The 27,564-nt window shown below is 42.1% G+C and overlaps 4 protein-coding genes across 9 annotated transcripts; 2 read left to right on the top strand and 2 right to left on the bottom strand.

The window, feature by feature from the left end:
• Positions 1–1,779: 1,779 nt before the first annotated feature.
• Positions 1,780–8,435, bottom strand: nolc1 (nucleolar and coiled-body phosphoprotein 1). 4 transcript variants are annotated; one of them, XM_069538276.1, is made up of 15 exons: positions 7,965–8,143; positions 7,614–7,669; positions 7,353–7,516; positions 7,166–7,263; positions 6,869–7,088; positions 6,632–6,756; positions 6,383–6,488; positions 5,919–6,056; positions 5,748–5,837; positions 5,606–5,650; positions 5,339–5,575; positions 3,403–5,145; positions 3,090–3,217; positions 2,894–2,977; positions 1,780–2,804 (listed from the first exon to the last, which is right to left on the bottom strand). In XM_069538276.1, the coding sequence occupies exons 1-15, from the start codon at positions 8,124–8,126 to the stop codon at positions 2,646–2,648; spliced, it is 3,555 nt and encodes a 1,184-aa protein (XP_069394377.1). In that variant the 5' UTR covers positions 8,127–8,143; the 3' UTR covers positions 1,780–2,645. The 4 variants fall into 4 exon arrangements, with proteins under 4 accessions (XP_069394377.1, XP_069394378.1, XP_069394376.1 ...); XM_069538277.1 differs by having other exon boundaries at positions 5,339–5,650; positions 6,869–7,001; positions 7,056–7,088; positions 7,965–8,137; XM_069538275.1 differs by having other exon boundaries at positions 5,339–5,650; positions 7,166–7,260; positions 7,965–8,435.
• A 150-nt stretch (positions 8,436–8,585) lies between these two features.
• On the top strand, positions 8,586–10,892 carry mrps6 (mitochondrial ribosomal protein S6). The gene is made up of 2 exons (XM_020087901.2): positions 8,586–9,540; positions 10,783–10,892. Exon 1 carries the CDS (start codon positions 9,184–9,186, stop codon positions 9,514–9,516), a length of 333 nt encoding a protein of 110 aa, XP_019943460.2. The 5' UTR covers positions 8,586–9,183; the 3' UTR covers positions 9,517–9,540; positions 10,783–10,892.
• Positions 10,893–11,818: 926 nt separating this feature from the next.
• psap (prosaposin) lies at positions 11,819–19,802 on the top strand. Of its 2 annotated transcripts, none has more exons than XM_020093837.2 (14): positions 11,819–12,016; positions 14,383–14,516; positions 14,738–14,812; positions 14,923–15,048; positions 15,607–15,819; positions 15,903–16,046; positions 16,136–16,192; positions 17,124–17,282; positions 17,383–17,475; positions 17,588–17,771; positions 18,252–18,415; positions 18,509–18,589; positions 18,785–18,892; positions 19,063–19,802. In XM_020093837.2, exons 1-14 carry the CDS (start codon positions 11,983–11,985, stop codon positions 19,096–19,098), a joined length of 1,608 nt encoding a protein of 535 aa, XP_019949396.2. In that variant the 5' UTR covers positions 11,819–11,982; the 3' UTR covers positions 19,099–19,802. The 2 variants fall into 2 exon arrangements, with proteins under 2 accessions (XP_019949396.2, XP_069394383.1); XM_069538282.1 differs by having other exon boundaries at positions 11,963–12,422; positions 12,535–14,516.
• A 406-nt stretch (positions 19,803–20,208) lies between these two features.
• slc29a3 (solute carrier family 29 member 3) lies at positions 20,209–27,564 on the bottom strand. Of its 2 annotated transcripts, XM_069538283.1 has the most exons (7): positions 27,380–27,564; positions 26,377–26,487; positions 24,804–25,238; positions 24,013–24,095; positions 23,286–23,512; positions 22,000–22,162; positions 20,209–21,467 (listed from the first exon to the last, which is right to left on the bottom strand). In XM_069538283.1, exons 3-7 carry the CDS (start codon positions 25,125–25,127, stop codon positions 20,840–20,842), a joined length of 1,425 nt encoding a protein of 474 aa, XP_069394384.1. In that variant the 5' UTR covers positions 25,128–25,238; positions 26,377–26,487; positions 27,380–27,564; the 3' UTR covers positions 20,209–20,839. The 2 variants fall into 2 exon arrangements, with proteins under 2 accessions (XP_069394384.1, XP_069394385.1); XM_069538284.1 differs by lacking the exons at positions 26,377–26,487; positions 27,380–27,564 and adding an exon at positions 25,657–26,344.

Here is a 27,564-nt window from a genome sequence, read left to right as displayed (position 1 = left end):
AAAGCAATGAAAGCACCACGTAGGTGTTTAGTAACAAAGCATTCAAAAGCTTGATGAAGGCTCATGCGGCCCATAGTAACTTTGAGGACATGACACCAAGCAGCACAGTCTCTAAATTTGTGCAGTGTAAAATTGCCCAGTAACAGCTCTACAGTCTTTCTACAGTACGCCCAAGCCCCCTCCCCCGAGCTGCACACACATCTGTCAGGGTCCTCTGCAGCAACGCTCCGTGGTTAACTGTTGTCAGACTTGGGAGGGAAACTATATTTAGCGTGACTGCAGACTTCCTCTCACTTAATACAGTAAGTGTATGCTTCATTGAACCATGTGTCATGTGCAATCTGTCATGTATGATGAGCTTGTAAAAGAATAATTATCCTATGTACGTGCATTGATGGTCTGTTTAAAGGGAGTTTCAGGGGAAATTTATTTTGCTTAACAAGGCACCAGGCTTGCATTGCTGTGAAGAGAGACCAATCTTTGTTTTGGAAGAAGAGTTCAAGTCATTTCAAACCACCACATCTTTGTTGTTTAACGAGATGTCAAAGATTCAGTGTCTCTAAAGCAAACCTGGTTGGACTGTCAGGTTTTGGTGGGAACCAGTGTCACATTTAAAACTGGGAAATGAACTGAGTTTACATGTGAATGAGGCCAAATGAGAACATTAAACTGGTGACAACTAAACTGGCACTTATCAGTGGAGCAAACCTCTGCCGAGGCCGACAGGCCCCTTCAGTTCATTTAAACTGCACCAAATATACACACTCATAGATATCAGACAATCATAGGATTGGCCTTTTGTGAAGAAATATCTCTGCATTATTTCTTGACAAATTCGCAATTATGAGAATAATCTCATAATGAGAGATTCATGCTAACAAACAGTTCTCCCACTTATAGATTCATTGAGTTAAGAATTGGTTTTAGGATTAGGGTTAGAATCAGGGTTAGGCATTTAGTTTGGATGATTAGGGTAAGGGGCTGGGAAATGCATTATGCCAGTGAGTGTCCACTAACATAGAAGTACAAACGTGTGTGTGTGTGTGTGTGTCAAGTGATTGTAGTGAGCACAGAACTGTTTGATGTTCAAGTTTAACATTGTGTTACATTTGTTTGATGTTGTATCACATTGTTACTTCTTGAACTGGTCAAATACCACTTTACTCCCTGAAATAACCAGTTTCTACGGACACTTCATAGGGACACCTCATCACTGACTTCCAACTCTTCACCTGCTGCAGCTGCTTTAAGAAGAGAAAGGAGACACTGCAGAGGAGAAACATCAGCAACGTCATTAATCACATTGAAATGGCAGAAAAGAGAGTTTCAGCTGGCTGACGTTTGACAGCAGGTAAACCTGGTATGTAATATCTCAACACAGTGATGGTGAGTTATAAAGTAAATTTACTCAAGTACAGAACTAAGAACGCTTTAACTATAAGATTTCTATGAAAAATGATTCAGATGTTTAGTAGGAAAGAGAGAGATGAAGAAACAGAGAATGTGTTGTTTAAAGTTCAGGGAACAACAATTTCCAGGGTTGATGATTTGTGTTCAGGGTTGCATGAAGCCAGAGTTGTAAAGAGTGTTCAGACACAAATTAACATGAATGTATAAATAGTAAAATTTCTTAACTGCCTCACATTAAGGTAGTGACACTCTATGTGCTGCACTGCCACCTAGTGGTGAGGTATTCAAGGTTACGTTCTGTCTGTTCTAACTGAATATAGGTTTGAAGAAAGAATAAATATAGTGATTCCAAGCACACCAATAACACCATTTAATCTGTTAGGTCTTTAATCACAGCTACAACAGGTAATAAAAAAACAAGTTCATACACTAAATAAAAATCATTGAGACAATTATGGCTCTGTTAAGTTTGTACCAATCCATTATTTCCATACCACTGATGAACAGAATAATGAGGGGTAGACAGGGGCATCCTATCAAAAGAAACATCCTCAAAGCAAAATGGCTTGAATACAGCATGAAAGAAACATCGGAGGTCCTAAAGGTCAATGGAATAAAACGTAATAAATACAGTATAAAACTGAGATTACTCACTAAATGTTTTTATGTAATGTCAAGAGAAAAAGCCCAAGGTCACACCCTCTCCCCATTTAAATGTGGACTCATGAAAAAGGAACAACCAACCAAACAAACTTCAAGATTCCATTAAAAATCAGTATCACAACAAAGAACCTGGTGAGATGGCTGGCTGCAACTCAGACATAGATAAAGGAACAAAGTCATGATACCAAACAAAGTGACAGGACATTTGTAATTTGAGAATAATACAGGTTAACAAAGTCAAAACAAGAGGAAAAAAAAGGGCCTAACACTCATATTGGCTTTTTACCATTAACAGGTGGCCTGCAGCCACCTAGTGGCTATAAGTGTAATGTCACGTAGATGTCAACCAGTACAGTATGCAGCACAGCTGGGTCCATCTGTCTCCTGCTGCCTCAGACCAAACTAGCTGTCTCAATTACAATCTTAGAGCTGCAAACTGAATTGAAGTGTCAGCTCAGCTCTACAGGTTGAGTTCCTCTGTCTCTGATCTTCTTAGGACAGAGGGACTGGATACAGGGGAAGGGAGCACAGTCAAAGTCTTGATCGCATCAGGAACCAGGAAGAGAATGAGCTCAATCACTGTCAAACTTAATGGAGTTGATAGTGGTGGAGATGGCTCCGCCGCGGTAGCTTCCCCTCTTCTTCTTGGTCTTTTCGTGGCGGAAAGATTTGCCTTTCGTGAACCTGAGCACATCGTTTGCTTTCTCGCCCCAGTCACCTCTGGATCCACCCTGGAATCACAAAGGAACATAATGGTTATTTATTTGGTGATCTCAGCTACCAATCAAAATGTTGATATGAGACAGATAACTGAGCTGACCTTTGCATCAAAGGAGTTATCTGCAAGACGGGGATCCACATCAACTTGTTCCTCCCTTATTCTACGGAAAGGTACGTTGGAAGACTGAAAGACAAGTTGTTTCCATCAAATTTAGTCCATCACTTTTATCCAGCCGCCACCAGACCTTCACTGGTAACTCAGGCATTACAGATTTCCAGAACAGCGCAGCTCTTACCTTCTTATTGGCTTTAGGGAAAGTCTGAGGTGTGGTTGCTGCCTTCTTGTTTTTTGGGGTTGTGACCTCTGTATCTTCGTCTTCACTTTCTGATGATTCGTCATCTTTTTTTCTCTTTCCATTGGTACCTGCATGAATCAGAGGAACCAGTTAACATTACAAGAGCTCACTCATGCTGAGATGCATGACATTACACAGTAAAACTAAGGTACAAAGCGAGTGACGCTTCATGTAATGACTGTGCCATCTAACTCGACATATTTGACTTCCCTGTTAAAAAGCCTCGTCATGTTCAGTATTTGTTGAGACGTACCATTTGTTGTGGGGGTGGTGGGTGCTGTGGCTGCTTTCTGTGGAGCTTCGTCCTCATCTGATGAACTGTCTGAGGAGCTGCTCTCTTTAGGTTTCGCTGCTGGAGTCGTCTTTGCTGTTGCAACTGGTGTTGCAGGTTTTTTTACTTTAGTGCTTTTACTGGCCTCTTCCTCCTCCTCGGAGCTGCTGTCACTGGATGAAGACTCTTCTGGCTTTGCTGGGGTCTTGGCTGGGGTCTTGGCTGGGGTCTTGGGTGTTGCTGCCTTGCCGTTTGTGACCGCAGGCTTAGCAGGGGTGGACTTGGTCTCTGCCTCAGAGTCAGAGCTGTCTGAGGAGTCAGAGCTGCTCTCCTGAGTCTTCTTTGGTGGAGCAGCTGCTGCCTTTGTGGCTGCAGGTTTGGGGGTCTGTGGTGCTGCCTTCTTGGGTTCCTCCTCATCACTAGAGCTGTCATCACTGGAGTCTGCGGGGGCCTTTGCAGCAGCAGCAGGTTTCTTAGCCACTGTTTTAGCTGGAGCTGGCTTCTTGACTGCAGGTTTTGAGGCCTCATTCTCAGAGTCTGAGCTGTCAGAGTCTGAGCTGCTCTCTGCTGCTGCAGGCTTTGCTGCAGGAGTGGCAGGCTTCGCTGCTGGGGTAGCAGGTTTAGTTGCTGCTACTGGCTTAGCTTTAGCTGGTTCTTCCTCATCCTCAGAGGAGTCAGAACTGCTCTCTGCTGCAGCAGCAGCAGGCTTTGAAGCAGGAGTAGCAGGCTTAGTTGAGGGGGTAGCAGCCTTTGAAGCAGGGGTAGCAGGCTTAGCTTTAACTGGTTCTTCTTCCTCAGAGGAGTCAGAGTCAGAACTGCTCTCTGCTGCAGCAGCAGCAGGCTTTGAAGCAGGAGTAGCAGGCTTAGTTGAGGGGGTAGCAGCCTTTGAAGCAGGGGTAGCAGCCTTAGCTTTAACTGGTTCTTCTTCCTCAGAGGAGTCAGAGTCAGAACTGCTCTCTGCTGCAGCAGCAGCAGGCTTAGTTGCAGGAGTAGCAGGCTTAGTTGCAGGGGTAGAAGGCTTTGAAGCAGGGGTAGCAGGCTTAACTTTAGCTGGTTCCTCTTCCTCAGAGGAGTCAGAGTCAGAACTGCTCTCTGCTGCAGCAGCAGGCTTAGTTGCAGGAGTAGCAGGCTTAGTTGCAGGGGTAGAAGGCTTTGAAGCAGGGGTAGCAGGCTTAACTTTAGCTGGTTCCTCTTCCTCAGAGGAGTCAGAGTCAGAACTGCTCTCTGCTACAGCAGCAGGCTTGGAAGCAGGAGTAGCAGGCTTAGTTGCAGGGGTAGAAGGCTTTGAAGCAGGGGTAGCAGGCTTAGCTTTAGCTGGTTCTTCTTCCTCAGAGGAGTCAGAGTCAGAACTGCTCTCTGCTGCAGCAGCAGGCTTTGTAGCAGGAGTGGCAGGCTTTGAAGCAGGGGTAGCTAGTTTAGTTGCTGCAGGCTTAGACTTGACCGTTTCTTCTTCTTCCTCAGAGGATGAGTCAGAGTCTGAGCTACTCTCTGCTGCAGCAGGGGTCTTAGCTGCAGGCGTAGCAGGCTTTGAGGCTGGGGTCGTTGATTTAGTTGCTTTGGGTTTGGCTTTAACTGCTTCTTCCTCATCTTCGGATGAGTCCTCTGAATCAGAGCTGCTCTCAGCTTTCTTGGTGGGGGCTTTGGAAGCAGCAGCAGGTTTCGGTGGGGCTGCAGTTTTCGCGGCAGGTTTTGAAGGAGCCTCATCTTCAGAGCTGCTATCTGAATCTAGGATACAAGAAAAACCTTCAGAACGATTTTTACAAAAACATGAATGCCTGTGCCAGAAAATAATTATATATAATCTCAACCAACAAAATTTCTGGCCTTTGTCCCAAAAAGCCAGAGACAAGATTTACAAAATGACAGCAAACATGCATCATTCTTAAAATTATGCATGCTTTATTTCGGCATCTGTTACCTGAGCTTGAGGACTCCTCCTTTTTAGCTGGGGGAGTCTTGGCAGGTGTAGCTTTAGCCAGTGTAGCCTTAGCCGGTGTAGCCTTAGCAGGGGTCACCTTTGCAGCAGGTTTCTTCACCTCTTCTTCATCCTCTGAACTTGATGATTCAGAGTCTGAATCTTGCTTCTTAGCAGGTGCAGCTTTGGCTGGGGCTGCTTTGGCTGGGGCTGCTTTAGCTGGGGCTGCTTTAGCTGGGGCTGCTTTGGCTGGGGCTGCTTTAGCTGGGGTGACTTTGGCTGGGGTCTTCTTTGCCTCTTCTTCTGAGCTTGAATCTAGAAATACCATTGGAATAAAGAAGAATGTTTGTCGCACGTTGGTCATCAGGTCAGCAAAAAGTAAAAAGCGGCCATCCCATTTTCCAATCATTACCTGAGCTCTCTGAGCTGGATTCCTGCTTCTTTGCAGCAGGTTTGGCCGTGGCAGGTTTGACAGCAGGGGTCTTAACTGGGGCAGGTTTTGCTGTGAGGATGACAGTGTTGTTAGACACGTATTAAAAACACTGACGGTTGTAACATGCTGTAAAAGGTGGTCACTTCTTACCAGCCACTTTCTTCTCTTCTTCCTCATCACTGCTGTCATCACTGCTGTCTGAGGAGTCGCTGTCCTTGGCCTTGCTGGCAGCCGGTGCGGCTGGTGCTTTCTGGACTGATGCAGGAGGTGGTACGGCGCTGTATGCTCCTAAAAGGGCAGAGGAATTCAATCAACATCATGACATAAGACGGGGCCTCAGGACAGTTTAGTATTTTCATGAATTATTATTTCGGGTTGGACAAGGGGATGAGTTCTTGACAAATTCGTCTTAAGAGACACGTGGTGGCCAGAAAAGACCATGGAGGAACAAATCAGGCTTGGGGAGGAATGGGCTGTATTTGTGAAGGGGGGGGGTTATTAAAATTATACGATGGCACTAGCAACTGTCATTCACATTTTTGGACTGAACAGCAAAACAAACTAAATGAACGAAAGAAAGAAGGAATTCCTCAACAAGGTAAACATAAACACACCTGCTTTGGGTTTTTTACTGGGAGGAGCCTCATCTTCGGATGAAGAGTCTTCACTGGTTGATTCGGCTGCAGCAGCAGCTTTTACTGGGGTGGGTTTGGCTGGAGCCTATCAGGACACATGACGTAAGCAGTTAAAGTCTGCTGTGTCTACAATAATCAATAACATCCATCAGTGTTTGATTGAGCACTGACTCAAAAATACAATTAACACTATGTAATATTAAGATATGACCAGATTCTCTGGGATACCTTTGCTGGTTCTTCAGGTTCAGAATCTGAGGAACTGTCTTCACTGGTGCTCTCCTGTTTTTTCTGACCTGCACCTTTAGCAGGAGCAGCAGGTTTAGATGTAGTGACGGCACCCGGCTTGGGTTCTATTATCCAGAGTTAGATGAGGCAAATTAGATAAAACATTTTCATCAGCTGCATTTTGGCTCCAATTAAAGTTGCAGTGTTGAGAATTAATGGCAGTGGCAATAAACTCACTTGGTGCAGGGGCTTTAGCCGGCTGCTCCTCCTCAGAGTCGGACTCTTCGCTGCTTGAGCTGCTGTCTTTCTTCCTTGTGCCACCTGCAGCAGGAGCAGCAACAACCTTCTTCGCAGCAGGAGCAGCAACAACCTTCTTCGCAGCAGGAGCAGCAACAACCTTCTTCGCAGCAGGAGCAGCAACAACCTTCTTCGCAGCAGCAACCTTCTTCACAGGAGCCTATAAGCACAAAAAATATTTAAAACCAGCATCAATGGGTTAAATGTTATATCTTCAGTATGGATGTTTCCTCCAACCTTTACAGGAGCCTTCTCCTCCTCAGAGTCACTGGAGTCTTCACTGCTGCTGGATGCAGCTTTAGCAGCTGCTGCTTTAGCAGGGACCACCTTAGCTGCTAAAACAAACACGACATGGAATCTGATACTGCAAATGATTTCTAAAAGCCACGGTTCACACAGAATCCACCAGCCTTCGTGATCTTACCTGCAGCGGCTGCCTTAGCTGGTTTTGCAGCAACTTCTTCATCCTCGCTGCTCGAATCTTCGCTGCTGGAGGACTCTGTACTTGGCTTTGCTTTCTTGGACGATGGACCGTCGCCAGCTTCAGCCTTGGTAGGAGGCGCTTTTCGTTTCTTGGATTCAGGAGACCTAGGAAGAGTAATCAATAAGTGTTAATATCATTTGAAGAACCTCGAGATAATAAAGAGAAAACATTGGAAAACTGTCGAGAAAATCAAGCACTCACTTCACCCAGAAGTTGTAGATGTTGACGAGGTTTTCCTCATTTTCGTCTTGGGGAGTCTGTGGAGAAAACACGTGAAGTATTTAACTAGTACATTGTGTACCTTGACTTTCTCCTGCAGAGCACAACAGAATACATTGATCTTCATTAGTGATTATCTGAAACATTAATCGGCCGATGATAAACAACAAGAGGCCGCTGACACACGGTGTGCAGGTGAGAGCCTCCACGTGCTGACTCGATCCGTATCCGCAGCCTCCTCGTGCGACATGTCTGGACTACTTTCCCTTCCGACACCGGCGGAGGAGACCGCGCTTCCACGCGTCTGCGAACCGCACAACAGTGGCTGCTTACCACTTGGGTCTGCTTCAGGAACTGCTGCGCCGCCCTGGTGAACTTGTTTTCCCGTAGAAATGAATAAACGCACTTGTAGAGATCACTCGGCACCGAGCTCTTCTCCGCCATCTTTACCACGCTCTTTCTGGAAGGGAAGAAGTGTGCGGAGCTCCGGCGCATAATGATGCCGTGGACACACTCCTCGAGACTTGAGATGGTTCACTCCGCTAAGAGAAATCACACAGTTTCTGAAGAGGATTCATGCGTTCATTTAACCGTCAGGTGACTTGAATTTAAATAATCCAGATAAACATGAATCTCTTTAGATAATGGTTTAATGGTTTATGATGATTCAGCTTTTCAGTGGAAATCATTTCCGCCCGGTGGCGTCAGGAAAACGAGTCAGAGTGAGACCTCTTTTTCTTGCTCACTCTCCTCTGGTGTGAACAGTGTCGCATGTGTTGGTTAATTAAATCACAGGATCATAACAAGTACATTTAAAGTTTTACTGGTTTAACGCCACATATTATGTAACGATCCTCATTTTAAAAAGAAAATAAATAAATTGAAGAGAAATAATAATAATAATCATAAAACACTAAATAAATGAATGTACAAAAACATAAAATAAGTGGGGCAACTCAAAAGTAAAATAAAATTTAAAAAAATAAAGTAAATATTATTTTAAAATATACTTTATCTTGGGGTGGCTCTTTCATAAATTACATTTGTGCACAAAAAAACTTGTCGAGTGTTATCAAATGATTACTATATACATGTCTGTCATCCATTATGAGACCAACAATAATTCACCATAAAAAAACACAAGTTGTTATTTTATACCCAATTGTGAAAATCAAAACGGTGGAGACATTAAGAAAACATTACATGTTCTGTAATGTTTCTATTTGTTTTACTAAATGCACAGTAAAGAGGATCAACACTGAACACGAGTCTCAAACATTCGTTACAGGGGTAAATATAATGGATTGTTATAAAGTGCACGTCTTTAGCTTTAGATGGAACAGAAAGCTGAGACATCAGGACGTGTTCTTCCCTAGATAGAGGAGTGGAGTCCTGTCTTGCGGCGCATGCTTTATACGTCATCACGGAAGACCTTCCTTGTCCCTCATGTTTCAACATGGTCGTCTTCGCAGAGGAATAACCAGGTGATGACAGAGATCCAGAGCCGGCGGAGTTAAACGCGTGTGATTTGAGGGACCACTTCTCTGGAGCCATGCCTCGCTACGAGCTGGCCCTGATCCTGAAGGCGATGCAGCGGCCGGAGACGGCGGCAGCTCTGCGGCGGACTGTGGAGAGTCTGATGGAGAGGGGCGCAGTGGTGAGGGGACTGGAGAACCTGGGAGAGAGACTGCTGCCCTACAAGATCACCAAGCACAACGAGAGGCACACCCGGGGCTCGTACTTTCTGCTCGACTTCTACGCGGCCCCCGACATCCTCCCTGGCGTCTTGAATCACCTGCAGCGGGATGTGGACGTGGTGAGGCCCACCGTGCTGAAGAAGGACGACCAGGCTCCAGGGAGCAGCTGCTGCGGCCCCCAACAGTGACTGAGTGTCAGGAAGGAATTACAGGTGTGGATAAAGTGCAGCAGCACCATGCTTCTGATGAATGAAACCCTCAGCTGGTGTATGAGCAGGAGTCATGCTCTCATGTGTGCACAATTCTCCCAAACCTCAGGATTGTTTTTGTCAAACATATGAAACCAATACGATCGACAAATGTCATTGCATTTGTGTTGCTGTGACATTTCCGATTTTTGTTTGTTGAATTTAGTTTTAGTTGATAAACCTAATGGAAATAAATTCATTACAAGGAGCTAGAACCCTACATGCATTATTTTGATACACTATCATATTATATTTTGTTCTTGGCAGCTTTATGGGTCCATTATGGAAGATATTAGGCAGCAAAGTTGTGCCTAAAAAAAAAAAGAGGGTGTAAATGAACAGCTGTATTAACTGTGTTTATTATTAACCAACAGATTGTAGATTTTGTCTAAGCCGAATCGTGTAGTACGATCAATTAATCTGTTGGTTTAAATACTGTAACCCGAGGTGATGTCCCAAAACTATAAAACTGATTCCCATGTTGTAAAATGATGAATCAATTACTATTTAATGTTAAGATTTGCAAAGTTGTAATAAGACCCTTTCAAAAGTATGGATCTATATTGATATTATGATATTGATGCCCTGCTGTTAGCTGTGGTGCTCTGTCTTCTTGTATGTTAAAGTCAGCTTGAACCTGAAACCTGTAAATCAGGTCACTGTTCAGAGGAACCTATAGGAAGCAAAAAGTGGAGTGCTTATATAATACGTACTGTATTACTTATATAAGTAGCCCCTAGAGCTCATTAACGTATATAACTGTATGATTTAAAGGTGCTGGCCTCTTTGTCATTAACACAGATGAATAATTGTCCAAAAATAGGAGAGCTTACATAATACAGACTTACCGCACCACCAGTGTTGGAAATACACATTTGGTCAGTGATAATATGAATGTTTTTGTTTCAAATGCGGTGGAGCCAGAGTGATATGTTGGCATTCGTCAGGGATTTTGATTTTGGTTTCATTTGGTTGACAAGAAATTGACACGTTGTAGAGTTTGTCCACCAGAGAGCAGTGACAAGTTTATTTTTCAGTTTTTAATGTCATGATCAGTGCACATTATTGTCACAGTTCTTTAACCAACACAGGTTGTCACTGACAACCTTCATGCAGTCTGTTTCCTCAATCTTCTGTTTATGGAGCCCATGCTGTGCTGACTGCTGTATCTTAACCCCATGTAACGTTATTCCCTTTGTTTTTCAGGTATTCACTGCTCGTCTCCAGAAGACACACAGTGTGATGCTTCCATCTTTGACCTTTTCTTAGTTGAATATCTGCATTAGAATGTTATAATAAATTACTCTTTTTTCACTTATGCTTTTGAGTTTTTCATGACTTCCTTTTAGACATTGTGCTTCATGTGATGTTCAGTAATGTGATAGGTTTCATTTTCAGTCATTTCCATTACATTTTGAGGAAGTGTGGGGCATGACCCAAGGAAGAACCTGTGAAATTAGGTGGTGATCTGGATCAGGGAGCGGATGCAGGATTTTTTATTTTTTTAACCTTCTTTTACATTGCACAAGAGGGTGTTTTTCAACAATTTCGTTGAATCCTGGATTATTCATGTATGAAAAAACATGTGATTTACCACTAAAATTGAGTTGTCACATTATGAAATCACCAGTAGTGGGTTTGAAGGTGTGCTGCTTGACAACCTTTAGATGGAAAGTTCACCTGCCTGATCCCATAAAACCTTGTTCACTGTCATCTGACAAGGTTCTGTAAGACAAGGCCATGATGCTGCCAAATGTGGGTCAGTTGCCCTCACCTGATCACAGTAAAAAGCCCTGTTAGATTATAAGAGGTCAGGGTTAACGATGCTATACAGGGGCCTTCTTGGCTGGAATGGCATTAGTGTTGTTTACCTGTGCTTGGCCACATATCATGCAGAGACCGTATATACATCTTTATATCTGTGTATACTTTGATCCAAACAAACAATAATGCCCATATCATTGGTATTTCATATATTTATTTTGTCAAATCTGTTGAAATTAGCAATTAATCTTGATCATTTATTCATTTATTCAGATGCTGCGAAAAGCTGATATAACGAACAGTCAGATGTGCAGCCACCATTGTTTTGCAAAGTAAAAATCCCAGTGTTCAGTGTAGAAACACAAAGCTGTTAGAATATACGAATCCATTCGACATCTAAGTCAAACCTCATGAATGCAACCTGTTAGATGAAGTTTGTATAACGGCATTCGAAGTTTTGAAAGAGTATCGGCGTCTGATGGCGACTGATGAGATCACTCGGTCACATGGTCGAGCAGTCAGCTGACTGTGAGACGCCATAAAGGCATCACGCCTCTCCGCCGCCTGCATTGCAGTGATCACATCTCCCCGAGTCATCTTCAACCCGCGGAGCGACCGAAACACCCGAGAAACAGCGCAGTCATGCTGCCTCTAACGCTGCTGTTCGTGGCCACAGGTAACGCCAGAGCCGTGGCTGGGTGCACGGTGTTGTTGTGAGCGGTGTGTGCACGCTGTTAGCTCACAGTAAAGGCGGACAAGTTGTGTAACTCAAGTGCGTTTCATCAACGCGGAAGCGTCTGAAGCGGAGCGGCTAACGCTAACTGCTAACACGGGCTTGTTCTGGACATGTTGTTATTCGCACGAGTCGGGCGTCTGTCCTCTTTAAAACGATTTGATACAGAACGGAGCTGAATTTGTTCGTCGATGTTCAGTGAATCTTTATATTCTCTCAATTGCTATTTTGTCTCTGAGGGTCAAACGCGCTTTTGTTTGCACAGTCTCGGCCAATGTTGTTATTGAAGCGTTAGCCTGCCAGCCAGCAGCAGTTGGTCAGCTAAACGCCGCTTGAACGCTAGCGTTGGGTGAGGACATGAAGGAACATGTACACAAAGCCAACTAACACAGCAGTTAGCTAACTCACACTTGTTTTGGATGACATTGACGTCGTTTTAAAATAACTTTACTCTTTTTAAGAAACTCACTGAGGGCTGGTAGGTGCTACCTGCTTTGTACTGAATGGGATCTTCTGTTGACCCTTCACCCTTGGTTTGGTTTCCAAGAAGTTAAGTAAATCCCTCCAGACATCAACCTTGAGTTTAGCTTTTCACTTAAATAGCAGTAACTTGTAAGGTGTATTTTCAGTTTTGTTCCCTTTCTCTTGACCATAATCGGTTCGGTTAGTCACTCACCCTCTCATCTTTTTTTGTTCAGCCAAATGTGTGTCACAGAGAAATGAACACCTGACATTTTGCTGGCTTGGCTTTGTGATTTTAAGGATTAGTTCATTTGTTTGCTTTTAATTAGAGCTGAAGCTGTGTGATATTGGTTCCTTCAAGTCATATTAGGACTTTGTGTATTTAGCCCTTATCTTGAACTTTGGTTTAAAAAGAATTCATGTGGATGGATTCTTTGCACTTCCACGATCTTTGCTCCTGTTTGCTGCAGACATTACTAAAGATTCCCTGTGTTAAGCTTCAGGACTAAAACATATTGATCGGGGAGGGTTGTGCATGTTCTCTACTTATCTTAAGTCGTTGGGGTAAAGTGATGTGTGAGGCCTTTTGCACTGAACTAGTTTCGGGGTCACATGTTGTTTTTGAACAATGCAAACTGAGTCATACCTGCACAGCTTTTTGCTCTTCATCGTGTCAGATTAAACTGATTCACTTAAATGTATAATCTGTTTCAGGGTCAAAGAAAGTTACATAAAAATATGCCAATTTATGCCTTTTTTTCCTGTCATAAAAGTTGAATTATTTATCAAACAGGTGACAACAGAAACATAATGCAGTTTTTCCCCTGCTCTGTACTTCCCTGTTGACTGTAAATGGTTGACTACAGAGCTGAAGTGGTAGTATCCAGAAATGTCCTCCTCATCGGTACAGTCTGTCTCTTGCGGAACAGCTTGTTATTTTGTTTGACTGCTCATGTGACTCCAGTCGGAGGGTGGGAGTGCCCTGCCTGAACTGTGGCTGCACTGGTATGAGTGCTGAGAGAGGGGGGGGGGGCTCCCAGGGCTCAGGGACCAAAGGTTTGTGCTTTGCTGGGCCACCATAATTACTAAAGCGTAACCACTGATAAGAGTGGTTGGTTTCACTTCACCATTTCACTTCAGTAAAATGTATTTTGTGATGAACCACTTTTTCATTTGTGGAACTGCAAATGCAACTGTTAACAATAGTTCTGCTTTATGCGGACTGGTTACATCTGGCTGTTGCTGGCTGGTGGGAAATGATGCCAGACTAGAAATCATATGCTAATGATACTTTATTCAGCAGTTTGAACTCATAGGATTTAGTGTTTTTCCTTGATAACAGTTATAAAACAGTTAAGCAGTCCATTTACCCACAATGCTTGAGGGAGTTCAGTCCTCTTAGAGCAAGTACAACAACAACTGTATTTGATTGGGTTCGGGAGGTTGGAACAAACTGCCATGGCAGAGGATTGAATCTGTCTTTAATAATTTCATAGTTGGCTGACAAGTTTGTTTGTTGATTGAAATGTCAAAATGAAGAATTCCCAATTGGGAAGACATGCATGAGAAAGACAACATTTATCTCCAGCTATGTCAGTGTCTGTACATTTGGGCTCCTCAGTGCAAAATTCAAATATTAAATAAACAAAACTTGAATCGGACATAGCCCTGAGTTCATTTGGTAAAACTAGATTAATATATATTCATTAAATAAAAACTATATTAATAATATCTAGTATTAGTATAATATTTGTATATATATTCCTTTAATATGGTTTCACCATGTGACCTGCTTTCTCAACTCTGTAGTAAGAGTGTGAAATCATATATTTTTTTCCATGTTGCAGTTGCAGCAACACCTCTGCTGGGCACTGAGCAGTGTGCCCGTGGCCCCCCCTACTGGTGTCAGAATATAAAGACGGCGTCTTTGTGTGGAGCTGTGACTCACTGCCAGCAGAACGTGTGGAACAAGCCTCAGTTGGTGAGACAGATTTTTAAAGTTTTTATTATTTCTTTTATAAGATCGTGACAAGCACCATCTATATGTTTATTCTAGAAACTGTAATATTTTTTATTTTATTCTATATTGAAATGTGTCACTATCATAACACACATGCTCTTTATATCTTTATATTTGTGTTCTGTACACTTACAAATATGAGATAAATACATATTTATTTTACACATTCATTGTGTTTTCAGAAAACGGTGCCATGTGACTTGTGTAAAGAGGTGTTGATAGTGGTGGAGCAGGTACTGAAGGACAATGGCACTGAGGTAAGATAAAGACCAAAAATCAGTGTGATGAGGGGGGGATTTTACTTGACTATACCTAGATTTAAAAACTAATTTGAAATACTGATGTCTGTTTGTATCTGTGATTGCAGACTGAGGTCCTTGAGTACCTAGAGAAGGCCTGCCAGCTCATCCCTGATCAAAAAATGGCCGCTGAGTGCAAGGAGATGTTGGATGACTATTATCCCATCATCATTGGAATTCTTACTGGAGAACTGGTGAATACTGTCAAGCTATTAACAAGCCATAGCGTGGTTTTTGTTTTCTTTTTTTAAATATGGTCACTGTTGGAGCATCCTTGAATCTAATAATTAGCTGAAATAATAAATTAGTTTAAGGCCACAACAAATTAGCCTTTTAATTTTGCCATCACTGTTTATTCAAGGTTTGAATTTAGAACAATATTCAGCACATACAAATGAGCTACAGCCATGTTTAACCCAAGGTCTTATTAAGGTTGTTTGTCAGTTTATTGTTCAGCCTCATCTAAGACTCTTAAATGGTCCATCTGCCCAATGAAAAAGGGAAAAGTGCAGCGAGCTAAATGAGGGCTATTGATGGGGAAGTGAATCCCAAGTCTAAAGGGGAACAGATGAGTCATTGTATAAACCCCATGACTGGGAGACCATTTAGTGTAGGCTTCTTTGTCTCAACTTTCACCTGCTCTAACCATGATGGGAGCAAAAAGGGACAATTTGTTCCAGATAGCACTTCCCTATAAAGTGACAATTAAAATGTTCCAATTGTTGAATAAACATGATGTTTTCTGTCTTTAGGAGGATCCCAACGTCGTGTGTGCTCTCATCGGGCTGTGTCAGTCTCAGCAGGCAGCTCTGGCGAAGGTTGAGGCCCAGCAGCAGCTTGTGTCCAATGAAATCCCTCAGATCGACCTTGCCCAGCCAGTGGTTCCTTTCCTCCTCAATGTGCCCGGGCTCCTCTATCCTCAGGAGAGTCCCAAGCAGGAGGTGGTCAAAGAGGATACAAAAGAGGTAATGAAATAACTTTCCTCTGCATCCACACAGACATTATGTTCTTTGTATTCATTTTGCTCTGAATCTTGCGTTTCTCTTAGAAAAACGATCAGGTGTGCCAAGACTGCATCAAGTTCCTGACTGATGCTCAAGCCGAGGCCAAGGCCAACTCCTCTTTTACAGACACTCTCATTGAGAATATTGAGAACCAATGTGACCTGCTGGGGCCAGGCATCTCTGACATGGTAAGACTCAAACAAGTTCAGCATTTTTGATTTTAAAAACAATTTTCTGTCCCCAAAATGCTGTATATTAACAGTTTTTCTCATTGCAGTGCAAGCAGTATGTCTCCAATTATGGCCCCCTTGTTGTTGAGCAGCTCATGTCCATGGTGAGTCTTCTAACTTTTCTAATTCAGGATGTAAAAGACACATTTTTTTTGTCCCCTTTTAACCTGAATGGCCAGTGTATTCTAATATTGAATAATTACCTAATTAAACTGTTCATCATAGCTAATGATTGATAAGTTGTAATTGTTGGTGGTCCTAAGCCCATACCACCCCTTGGCTTGCTCACTGAATCTATTCATTTCTTTGGATTCCTTACTTTCTCTTCATATTTAATTTCTTATCTTTTTTCATGTGTGTTTCTTCTTTTCTGTCCTCCCTCCATTCATGTTGTCTTGCTCTTTTTTCCATCCCGCTCTGGGTGTTGTGTGCTGCTCCCCAGGAACAGGTAGGTCTCCTTTGTGTTCAGCCTATAGCCTCTTAACAACTAGCTCTGGCTTTTTGTGCTGTCCACTCCACTAGAGCTACTCACCTCAAACAGTACAGGCGCATGTGCAACAATGCTCTAATTATGACTGATATCACTAGACCTTACCTGAACACTGTTTATTTGGCTAATGAGTGCTTGTTGGATCACACTGCAGCAAAGGGTCTCATTAACATCCCCTCACAATGCAGTCATTGTTAAAGTATGCTTGGATCTTTTGTCTTAAAAGATGAATAGGTTAAATGAGTGATGCAATGAAGGGCCTATAACAAACAGCATGTTTTAAATGTCTAATCTTTCTTAAATACTAAGTTCTGAGCTGCAGAATGAAACATACACTTCAGGTGTGTGTGTTACAGTTATAAGAAAACTGATTGAGATGTGTTTTTTTTGGAGGGGGGTTGAGATAGATGTTTGCATGGGTGGTAATTATGTGGTGTGATATGCAGACTAAAAAAAACATGGTTTATGGTGATAGCATGCACTGTGGCCTATTTAGCCTACAGACCTTTTGCCGTGTATCCTAATGTTTCTGGTTCTGTCCTCAGCAACCCAAGGATATCTGCGTCCACGCTGGCTTCTGTACTGCTGCTCTGAAGAAGTCTTTTCCCATGCTGAAGCTTCAGGCAGCCAAGACTGTGTCCACGGCCAAGACAGTTCCTGCTCTCAAGATGGTCCCCGCCACAAAGATGGAGTCTGCTAAGTCTGTAAGTTATGGCGAACTGACATATCAGCAGTTATTGATAGAAGAAAAAATTCACCTCTGTATTTCACGCTCACATGAGACATTGCCTCTGTTTGTTCTAGCCAATGGTGCGTGTCAAGGAATCCCCAACATGTGCCATCTGTGAGTTTGTGATGAAGCAGCTGGAGGAAATGTTGCAGGATCAGAAAACAGAGGTGCGACACATGCAACACAATGCAACCATTACCATAATTACAGAAACTGCTGTAAAGGGACTAATGGTGTTCAGACACTGCTATTGAGCTGACCCATCTGTGTTTGTCTCAGGAGGAGGTGCTTCAGGCTGTGGAGAAGGTGTGCACAATACTGCCCTCCACTCTGACTGCCCAGTGTAAGGACCTGATCGAGACCTACGGCCAGGCCATCATTGAGCTGCTGGTGCAGCAGGCTGACCCCAAGACTGTCTGCACAGTGCTGGCTCTCTGCAATGATGCCAGCCGTGCATATGTCCGTAAGTCTTCACTCTTTAAAGGCAGAAATTAAATATAAAATAATCGTAGTGTTGTTTTCACTCATTTGTATTCATCAAAATTGTACAAATTGTTTTATGTGCGCTTGAATGGGTCCTTTTACTTAAATCGGGAGCGGGTCCTCTCTACGGAGGCTGCCATGTTTTTTATAATAGCCCGGACTGGACAAGCTAAGCATCATTTGAATTTTTATGACAAAAACCACAGGTTCTCTCATGTTTGGAAGGAGAGTGTGAGGGGAGGGGTATTTAGATGCAACATGCAACTTCACCACTAGATTTCACCAAATTCTACGCACTGAACCCGTTAAGTAAAAGCTGAATGCAACAATGGCTTTGCTGGCAGCACAGAGATCTTATCGAGATCTTATTGTATCATCACTTTTCATTTACCTCTTTTAAACCCAAAGTTTTTCCCCACATATGTAACACAACACTGATTTCTGTTTGAATTGTTTCCAGCTGCACTTGACCAGATTCGCTTCAAGGCAGGAGGCTACTGCAAGGTGTGCGAGACGGCCATTACCTACATCGATAAGATTCTGGAGAAGAACGCTACAGAGGAACAGATAAAGGAGGCAGTGAGGAAAGTGTGCAGCTTCCTGCCTGACTCTTTCCAGACTGAGGTGAGAAGTTGCACCTTCTTAGATTGTGTAACTTTTACCCATCCTCAGGTGACAGACTTATATTAACCCCTGTGTTGTTGGGTCTGTCTACAGTGTGACCAGATGATTGTACAGTATGAGCCAATGCTTGTCCAGCTGCTGCTCCAGATGCTTGACCCAGAGTTTGTTTGCATGGTAAATATATATATATTTATTCATGAAAAAAGTGTTGCATAATCTTCATTGTGAAGGGGAATTTAAGGTTGTCCTTACTATTATAGTGTCTTCCCCCCCCCCATGTATTATTGGGAATAGACAGTAAATTTGATATTCAGCTTACACTGCGTCCCTGCAGCCTGGTTTAATATTTGACTTGTGTGTGTCTAACAGAAACTAGGAGCCTGTCCTGAAGCTGTGCACAGGCTGCTGGGAACAGAGCAGTGCAGCTGGGGACCTGCATTCTGGTGCAAAAACATGGAGACAGCATCTCGGTGCAATGTGAGTAATTTAAGTTCTTTTCGGACACCAAAATATGTCTCCGGTGGGGTGCTCTTGAAGCCTGTTTTGAGGATATGAACAATCATAATTTCATATCCATTCATGTAAACTATAAAGATACATGTTTTCTTTTAATGAGCACATCCCAACCGCTTCTTTCTGTCTTTCAGGCTGTGGCTCACTGCAAACGTCATGTGTGGGTATAGAGGAAGAAGCACAGACTCATCTGTAGGGAATTGAAAAGAAACAATATGGTAGTGCTGCTTCCCAGTTTTAATTTTTGTCCCATTACTTTTTTAACAGACTTAAATGACTTCTGTTTCAACTTAACTTTGATATTTTCAATGATGTCATGGAGGAAAGGGACTGGACCTTTTTTTTTTTTTTTTTCGGGGTGGGGGACAGGGAAGGAGTGATTTGTGTATAATGGCCTGCAGCTCAAGCCTGTCATTGCCTCACTGAGCACATTTAAGTTGTTATATTTCCCTACATTGCTTGTTTGTTTTTGTAGTTTTTTCAAGTGTTGTATAATGTTGACGACGCATCAGATGGCTGCCGTCCTGCTCGTCTTCCGACCCCCATTCTGATTCTTTGCCCTGGTGAAACCACTCACTGCAAATAGGAGAGATGGCTCAGTGTGTTAATGACTGGCATTACTTTAAGTAGGATGTCTGATCTTTGAAACTAATTTCTATTTCGTAGACAAAATAGGTTAGATTTTGTTTAAAGGAGCTGAGGTGGAGGTGATAAGTCTGAGATTGTGCCTCCCATTGTTTGCACTCTTCCTACTGTTTGTAAATCACTGCATCTCTAACGTACAAAACATCTGAAATTTGATTTGTCTGCTTTAAACCCTGAGCACACTGTCAATTGATCTGTACATTTTAACAATTAAAATGATCCCAATAAACTTCAGTCTATTTTACTTTACTGTAAACTGAATTTAGTCATGTATTTTTAAAATGAATCAATCTGGTTCCTTATTATACAATGGCCATTTCCACAAACCATCAAGTCATGTAAAGAACAACTCCATAGTCAATACAACACTAAACAACCCCACTTAACTTTTGATATTTGAGGGGCTCCATAAACTGCAAATACAGCTGACTTGGTGTCTGGGTTAACTTCCCCAGGAAGTCATTTGATTTCCTCCATTTAACTACAGGAGAATGACCATGTGTCATCTGTGAGTTTGTGATTTAAAAACACCAGTTTGAGCAGTTGAAGTGCTACTTTTAGCCCAAGCTACACAAAATGCTTTACTTGTCACTTGAAGCTAACGTGATCATTTAAAAATAACTGAAATCCACAACTTAATGGAAATGTTCTGTTTATAATGCATGATCAAGTAAATCCACAAGTTACTGGAAATGTTCAGTTTATAATGTGTGATCAAGTTCAGTTACAAAAGTTACAGACAAATCCACATCCTGTTTAGTGAGCACACTTGCCACATTTTCCACCTGTGTCCCTCAGTAAGAGGTGGTGTTTCTTTACCACTGGCAAGTTTGTTAATTTATTTTGAACTATAACATTTAACACCCCCTGCAAAACATCTATCCCAAATTTTCTCCTTGAAATATCTGTACAACCGATACGAAATGTCATATAAAAGGAAATGTTTGTTTAATGAATTGTCCCTTATGGACTGCATAGATTGCAACTCTAGGAGCCATTTCCTCATTTCAAACATAGAGAGATGTAGGCTCGGCCCCTATAGCTCATTATGAGCTACATCAGTTTAAACCTCTTGTCTAGAAAAAGGCTTTCTAGACAAGAGGGGCAATGAGAAGCTTATCAGAAGTTTTTCCCTCATAACACACCGGCTGTACTGATGTGCTTTGCTTTGAGGTCCTGGTTTTTCATAAGCAGTGGGCAAACTACCTCATCTGTCCTGCTATGTTAATCCACTGTACGTGACAGGGTCATTGCCTCACAGCATGATCAGATGCAGTGCACGATGAGCACAGAGAATGCAGATCCAACAGCCAGTCCCAGAGTGAGGAAGAAGGACATGACCACTCCTGTGGCCTCTGCCAGCTCCCGAGGGACCACCTTAGGTCCATAGATCATGGGTAGAGTTCCTAAGTAGCCATTGGAGAGGCCTAACATGCAATTAAACAGCACAGGAAAAGCATCATGTGTGAATAGCACTGTGTGAATTTGGTCCCTTGGCTGGTAGTTACAAAACATGATAAGTGGGACCATGATGGTGCGACACAGCACCAGCACCGGCAGGATTCGGCTGGTGGGGCCTGGGACTTGCAGCCAGGCGGTGGCCTGCCTGCCGCAGAAGTCTGCTACATTGTACAGGAGGAAACTGGTGAGAGGCACAAAGTAAGTGGTTGTCCAGGGGCTGCCGCTGTCCTTGTTGACAGACTGGATCCCTGAGGATACTGCAGGAAACACCATTATAGAGATGCAGAAGACGTAGAAGACACTGAAGCCCAGCACCCACGTCTTCCTCAGGATGGGACGCAGTGGTGGGGTAGAGACTCTGCTCACTGAGCCGTCACCTCCATCTTCTGTCCTCACTCCTGCACTGGTGCATGTTGCTGCCAGCATGTAATGTCTATAGGGGAAAGAAGTGGCATAAAAGAGTGGGATGTCTTTCTGAATTTTATCTGTGAAGTTTTAACAGAATTAGGCTGCAACACAGCTTTGAATGCTCTTAATGTAAAGAATCATTTTAAAAACAAGATGTATTGATCATGTCGTCTTACAGTACTGTTATCATAAGGTCATTATTACTCTGATTCAAAGGACAGGTAAAACTTCAAATTACTTCAATTTCATCATGTGAAATACATCAGAAAAATGAAAATAGAATTGTGTCTATTATGTGCATTGCTCCTGACCTAAATAGTAAATTAGGAAGTTTTACACAGTAGCTGAAAATTTTAAATTGGCATACAAAATAACTGATGCATGTAAATCTTAAATATTTAGTTATTTTGAACCAATTTAAACCCACTGTGTTTCAGATTTGAACTTTTCTAGCTCTGGCACCATCTGGTGGTAGTATGCAAAATGACACGTGGCAGATTTGGTATGTGAAAATATTCATCCATACAGGACCCACAATGTCTTTGTCTGCTTCTGACCTTGAATATGCCAGTTTTGGCAACAGCAGATATGTGATGATACAGAGCACAATGAAGACGTCAGCTGTCAGGAAATAGGCCAGAGCGCTGTCTGTCACATCCTTCGTGAGCGCCAGGTCCATTACTGCTGCTACTGCACTCAGCGTGCCGCCCATCGCCTGACCTATGAAAAAAATAAGACTCAGCTTATTGTGCAGTCATTTAAGGATAGAACATTCAACTACCAAACGGTCTACGTTAAAGCAACACTATGTAGGTTTTACTGAGCGACAGCCACACAAGGTGATTGACTCTGTTTGATTATTTCAAAGGTTCCTTGCTGAATATTGGAAATGAACGCTGGTTTTAATTGACCTGCTTTTTCATCAAAGACAAAAGATTGTCTTTAGGTTTTTGCATCTGTTGTTAGAAACAACACGTCCACTCGCTCACTCAGAGGATCTACTGCTGTGTTCTCACATTGAATCCTTATAACTTTCTGCTAACTTTTTACTAGCCGGTCTGCAGAAACTCAAGAGGCTCTCACTCTGACATTTGAATTGAATGAAAGCTGCACCCTTCTCTCTATTCCAAATAAGTGAACCATCAAGCACATTATGAGGCTGGGATTTTAAGGTAAAAGTTGTATAGTGTTGCTTTGAATAAAATTAAAACCATTAATTGATCATTTGCCACTAAAGAAAACACTGCATTCAACCTAAAGGTTGAGGTAATAGAGATGGTTAATGATGAAATCAGTGTTGCATGAATATGCAAATGTTTAAATCAATGCTCCAAAAACTGGATCATTTATTTCCCTTTTCCACAAAGGCCGTCCCAGGGCCAGTTCAGAGCTAGTGGCTTGTCTGGAATCAGTTCTTTGTGTCTCAACAGCCAAAGAACTGGCTCTTGGCCAGAAAAACTGAATAAATGAATGAATGTGCGCAGTTATGAAGAAAGATTTGACCCATTTGAGGAAAGTATTGAACATTATGTGCCGATCAGTGTTAATAATGTGTAGAAACATTATATCAGCAATGAAATGATAAATCACCCAAACAATCACCCACTGGGAAATCAGTGACGTAATGATGTGACTCTAAGCTTGTTCTAAACAGCTTCTTAAAAAGTTAGCACAGGTCTGAACCAGCACTAGCACTTGTTTTGTGTTCTGAGGCCTCTACAGCACATATTCTGTGGTTATCAAGATAACACAAAAAAGTATTTTTACTATAGTGCTGTGTAAATACTACAATACCCAAAACAGTGTCAACAAGAGACATTCCTGACCTGAATGAGGACAGTACCTGATATAAGAGCCTGAGAGATCCTCATGGGGAAATGTCCACTGATGCCAAACACGCTGCCAGAGAAGAGGTTGGAGGCCCCACTGACAATAGCCACGCTGATCAGTGTCCCGACAAAGAACTCCATCCTGCTGTCTGACACGTCCACCTTCACCAGCACCGTGGTCACCACAAACACCCCCAGGATCACAAAGAGAGATGTCAGGATCCGGACACTGGGAGACAACCTACCAGCACAGGAAACACACAGATGTACAGGGATTAGGCAGAAATTCTGATTTAACATGAGATGTTTTGTTTCACTTTGAGAACAAGTAACAAACTATACAACTGAGTACAACATAAATATGAACCATACTGACTCCACACAAAGGTGATATATTTGATTATCTACACAAATAATGTAATTGTATTCTGCTGCAGAGATTTGACGAAACATCACTTTATCAAACCCTCATGTTATCTCAAACCAGAACAGACAAATGTAAAGAAACACAGAAGGATTAATAAAGCTGTAAGGATGTAGAAAAGGACAAATGTACCATTGTAACAACTAAACACTGGAAAATAACAGTGAAACTGTGCAAAATGTACTTAATACTATCTGTCGTGGAGCTCTCTCTCTCTCTGTGTGTGTGTGTGTGTGTGTGTGTGTGTGTGTGTGTGTGTGTGTGTGTGTGTGTGTGTGTGTGTGTGTGTGTGTGTGTGTGTGTGTGTGTGTGCCAACCTGTTAACTAGGAAGTAGTTGAGTATCAGACACAGCACAGAAGGAACCGTGGAAGCAATGACCAGATAACTTTCAAAGTAGTCCTGTGAACAGAAGAGTTTCTTTGAACACAACAGCACACACCCATACATTTAAATATCTTATCAAACCAAGTAAGAGAAACTGAGAGGAGGGGAAGAACACATTTATATAACATTTATTTCTTATATTTGTAGTTTCACTCATATAAAATCTAAAATGGGCTCAAAGTAATTTTATTGTTCTTTACAGAAAAGAAATTTGGCTGTTGTATGCTCAACTATTACTATTACTATAATTATTGTGTGTCATCAAGAATGTATGGCTGCATCCCATCAGGAAGTGGCAGCTAATAGTAGCTGCATTGTACAGATCAACTGAGGTGTGAAGACATTTAAATCCATCACTTACTTCCTGTAGCTGTTTTCTTTCTGTGACAGATATTGTTGTACTAACCATGACACACAAGTCCACTTTGATAGTTGATAGCTGTTGCATGAACTCACATAGTATCAAAGCAGATTAATAGTTACCTATTCTGTGTTTACTATCCTGACTAATAGCATTTAGAGGCAAGATATTTTTCTTTTACCCTTTTTGACTTTGACTAATCCCTCATTGACAAGCCTTTGGCATTTCTAAAAGTGTGACTCTGTTGGAATGGATGACAAATGTGAGAGGACACTCAGTCCTCATATCTGTCACATGATTCCTGTGTACACACTTGAACAATAAAAATACTTTGAGTTGAGTTTGGCGTCCCTGTCACTCACACTGAGTTGTGAACGTTGATCCTCACTGTTGCTGGGATTAGTGTTGTTACTCAATTTGTAGAGCCAGTAGTGTTTGGCTGTTATGAAGAAGTTCCAGGGCAGCAGGGAGCCGATACCCATCAGAAAGAAGATTATGTACACAAGACAATAAGAGTCTTCTGGACTGTAGCGCACAGCCAGAGGCACTGAGGAATGTTTGGGCAAGAGGGACGCAGAGGCATTCTGATCCTCGTTCTCCTCGTCCTCAGAGATGTTGTGGCTGCCGAGAGCAGTCGGAACATAGGAGGAGTTAAGACTGGGCTGCACCGGCTCTGTGACGTCCATTTTGATGGAAAGAAGGATACAGAAGCCTCAGAAAGTAAAGATGAGAGAGAACAGGGAAGGTTGAGGTAGTGAAAAGAACAGGAGACAAGACAGGAGGTGTTAAACAGAGACCTGCGAAAGAGAAGAAGTTAAAAAAATAAATCACTGCAACATTGTAATACTACTGCATATGACTGTGTGGTAAACAAAGTTAATACATTGTTATCAATAGCAATATAACAAAGGTCAAATATATATATCAATATAGCATTTAAGCATCGTGTATGGACAGGGAGGATGTACAACACATAATTGATCGATCTCAGATTTAAAAAATACTTTGCTGTTTATCAAGCATTTTTCATTCTCTGCTCATAGAGAAGAGTTTAAAACCACAACCTTCAATCAGGAGCAAAAGTGGGAAAAGGATGGGCATGTGACATGATAATTCTCGATATTGCCTCAAATTCTTATTTTTGATCTTGTAATAACCTTTGGCCATTTCGCTGAGCACTACTTTTGCCAAACACAGGGTTTGGATTATTCTTACTTTTACTTGTGCTTGTCCAGAACAGACTGTCCACGAGAAACTGTCCTTATTATAGGATGATGTTTGTTGGGTTTACTTTTTCTATATTGAACTTTGTGTGGTTTTTGATTCGATCTAAATACAGATCTTAGGTTTGATTTGTGAGATATGCACAAATCTAATGGTTAAAATTGGTTAAAAAAAAATCTTAGTGAGAAATGTCTCAGGGATTTTCTTTTGATATTGTTTTGTTTGTCTTTTATTAATCTGAAAAGGTATATAACTTGTTTTTTATGATATTTTATAAGATACATATTTATAATATGTTGTAATAATCGATAAAGAATGATAAAGAAGTCTGGAGAATTTTTGTTTTCTGCACCTCTCGATGTTCGTTTATTTACACAATTTTCCGACCACAGAGAACTTCAGGGTGTCAGCGAAACATCCGCTTCTAAGCCCTTGTTACCATGGTAACCCCACAGCTTCTTACTGGAGTGAGTTATAGTGCAAAACACATCATAACCACATTGTGCAAATCAAACTTGGTGTGAATCTCAACCACAGTCTTTGGTGAATTCTACACAAAGTCAATGTGTTGGGTCTCGAACACAGAAGCAGGCGATGAGGTCAGCAAAATCAGTAATAGTAAAGAGCTTTTTTTTTTTTTATCTTGTAATAATCTTTGGCTATTTCGCTGAGCACTACTTTTGCAAAACACAGGGTTTGGATTATTCTTACTTTTACTTGTGCTTGTCCAGACCAGACTGTTGTTGATCTGAAGCCATAGTCTGGAAATATTTCCAAACTGTAGCTGGTAGAGATCAGTCCAGATGTTAAGATCCTGTGACGCTACAATGTAAGAGTGATAATTAACCTCTGGGGAAACAAACATGTATTTTTAATATGTTTTCACACATGTGTTACAAGCTCAGCACATTACACAGAACATGTCACACTGTTGTTTACAAAGGGATCAGAAAGATACAGGATTGAACAGTGGCAGGAATGTGACATCAATGTGCTATCACTAATCATCATTAGTATTTGGCAGCAGCGTGTTGATGTGAACCCGCTGCTCTCACACAGGACTGTCCGTTCTCACTCACCAGTTTATTCTTGGAAGTTAATGCAACCGCATGTCCTTTATTAAGGTTGTTTGAGTTGATGTACTGACTTTCTGCAATTACAGCAGTTTGATCCTGCGTCTCTTCCACACCCTCACATGTTGAAAATTACTGACTGGGGTGGTGCAGACACGAGACGGGATAGAAATAGAAGCTCAAGACTTTCTTGCACAATAAGATGTCATTAGTTTGCACTATTCAAGGCGGTGAAAGTTTGACTAACACAACAAAAACGCTGATCTGGCATCGTGTGCATCACTAATGAGGAACCAGTATTCACATGATGCTCAGCCAGATAATCAGTGGAAGGAAATGTAGCTACACGACGTGAAAACACTCAAACCACACCGGTCAGTTTGGATCAGGGAAGTATGATCCTTATCCCCGCAGACAGCTGCTTTCACTTACTCCATTAACACCCTTTAACGCTAAAAACTGCGCTAATTCCGCCGCAGTCTGCGATGTCATGATCCTCAGGCGACACATGTGGAGGTTTATTTGTTTAGTGTGATGTTCAAACTGCTTTTCCAAAATTAGAAGCTAAGCTAGCTTACGCTTTGAGGCACAAATTTACGAAACCGAGCTGTTTGACTTAAATACGTAAAATATCAACGTACCTGTGTGTCGGGGGGAAGCTGTGTGTTGTTTCTGTCCTTTCGTGAAGACTTACACTGACATTTAAATCCATTTCACGACCTGACTCTGTTTTCTGGTCAGCTGACTCTCCAGCCCCGACAGTGACAACAGTGACATATCCGGTACAAGTCTTTCACAATAACAGCGTCCTCTGCACAAATCTAAA

This window comes from Paralichthys olivaceus, chromosome 14 (genome assembly GCF_024713975.1).
Source record: "Paralichthys olivaceus isolate ysfri-2021 chromosome 14, ASM2471397v2, whole genome shotgun sequence".
NCBI classification, from domain to species: Eukaryota; Metazoa; Chordata; class Actinopteri; order Pleuronectiformes; family Paralichthyidae; genus Paralichthys; species Paralichthys olivaceus.
This window is presented reverse-complemented; position numbering and strand designations above follow the sequence as displayed.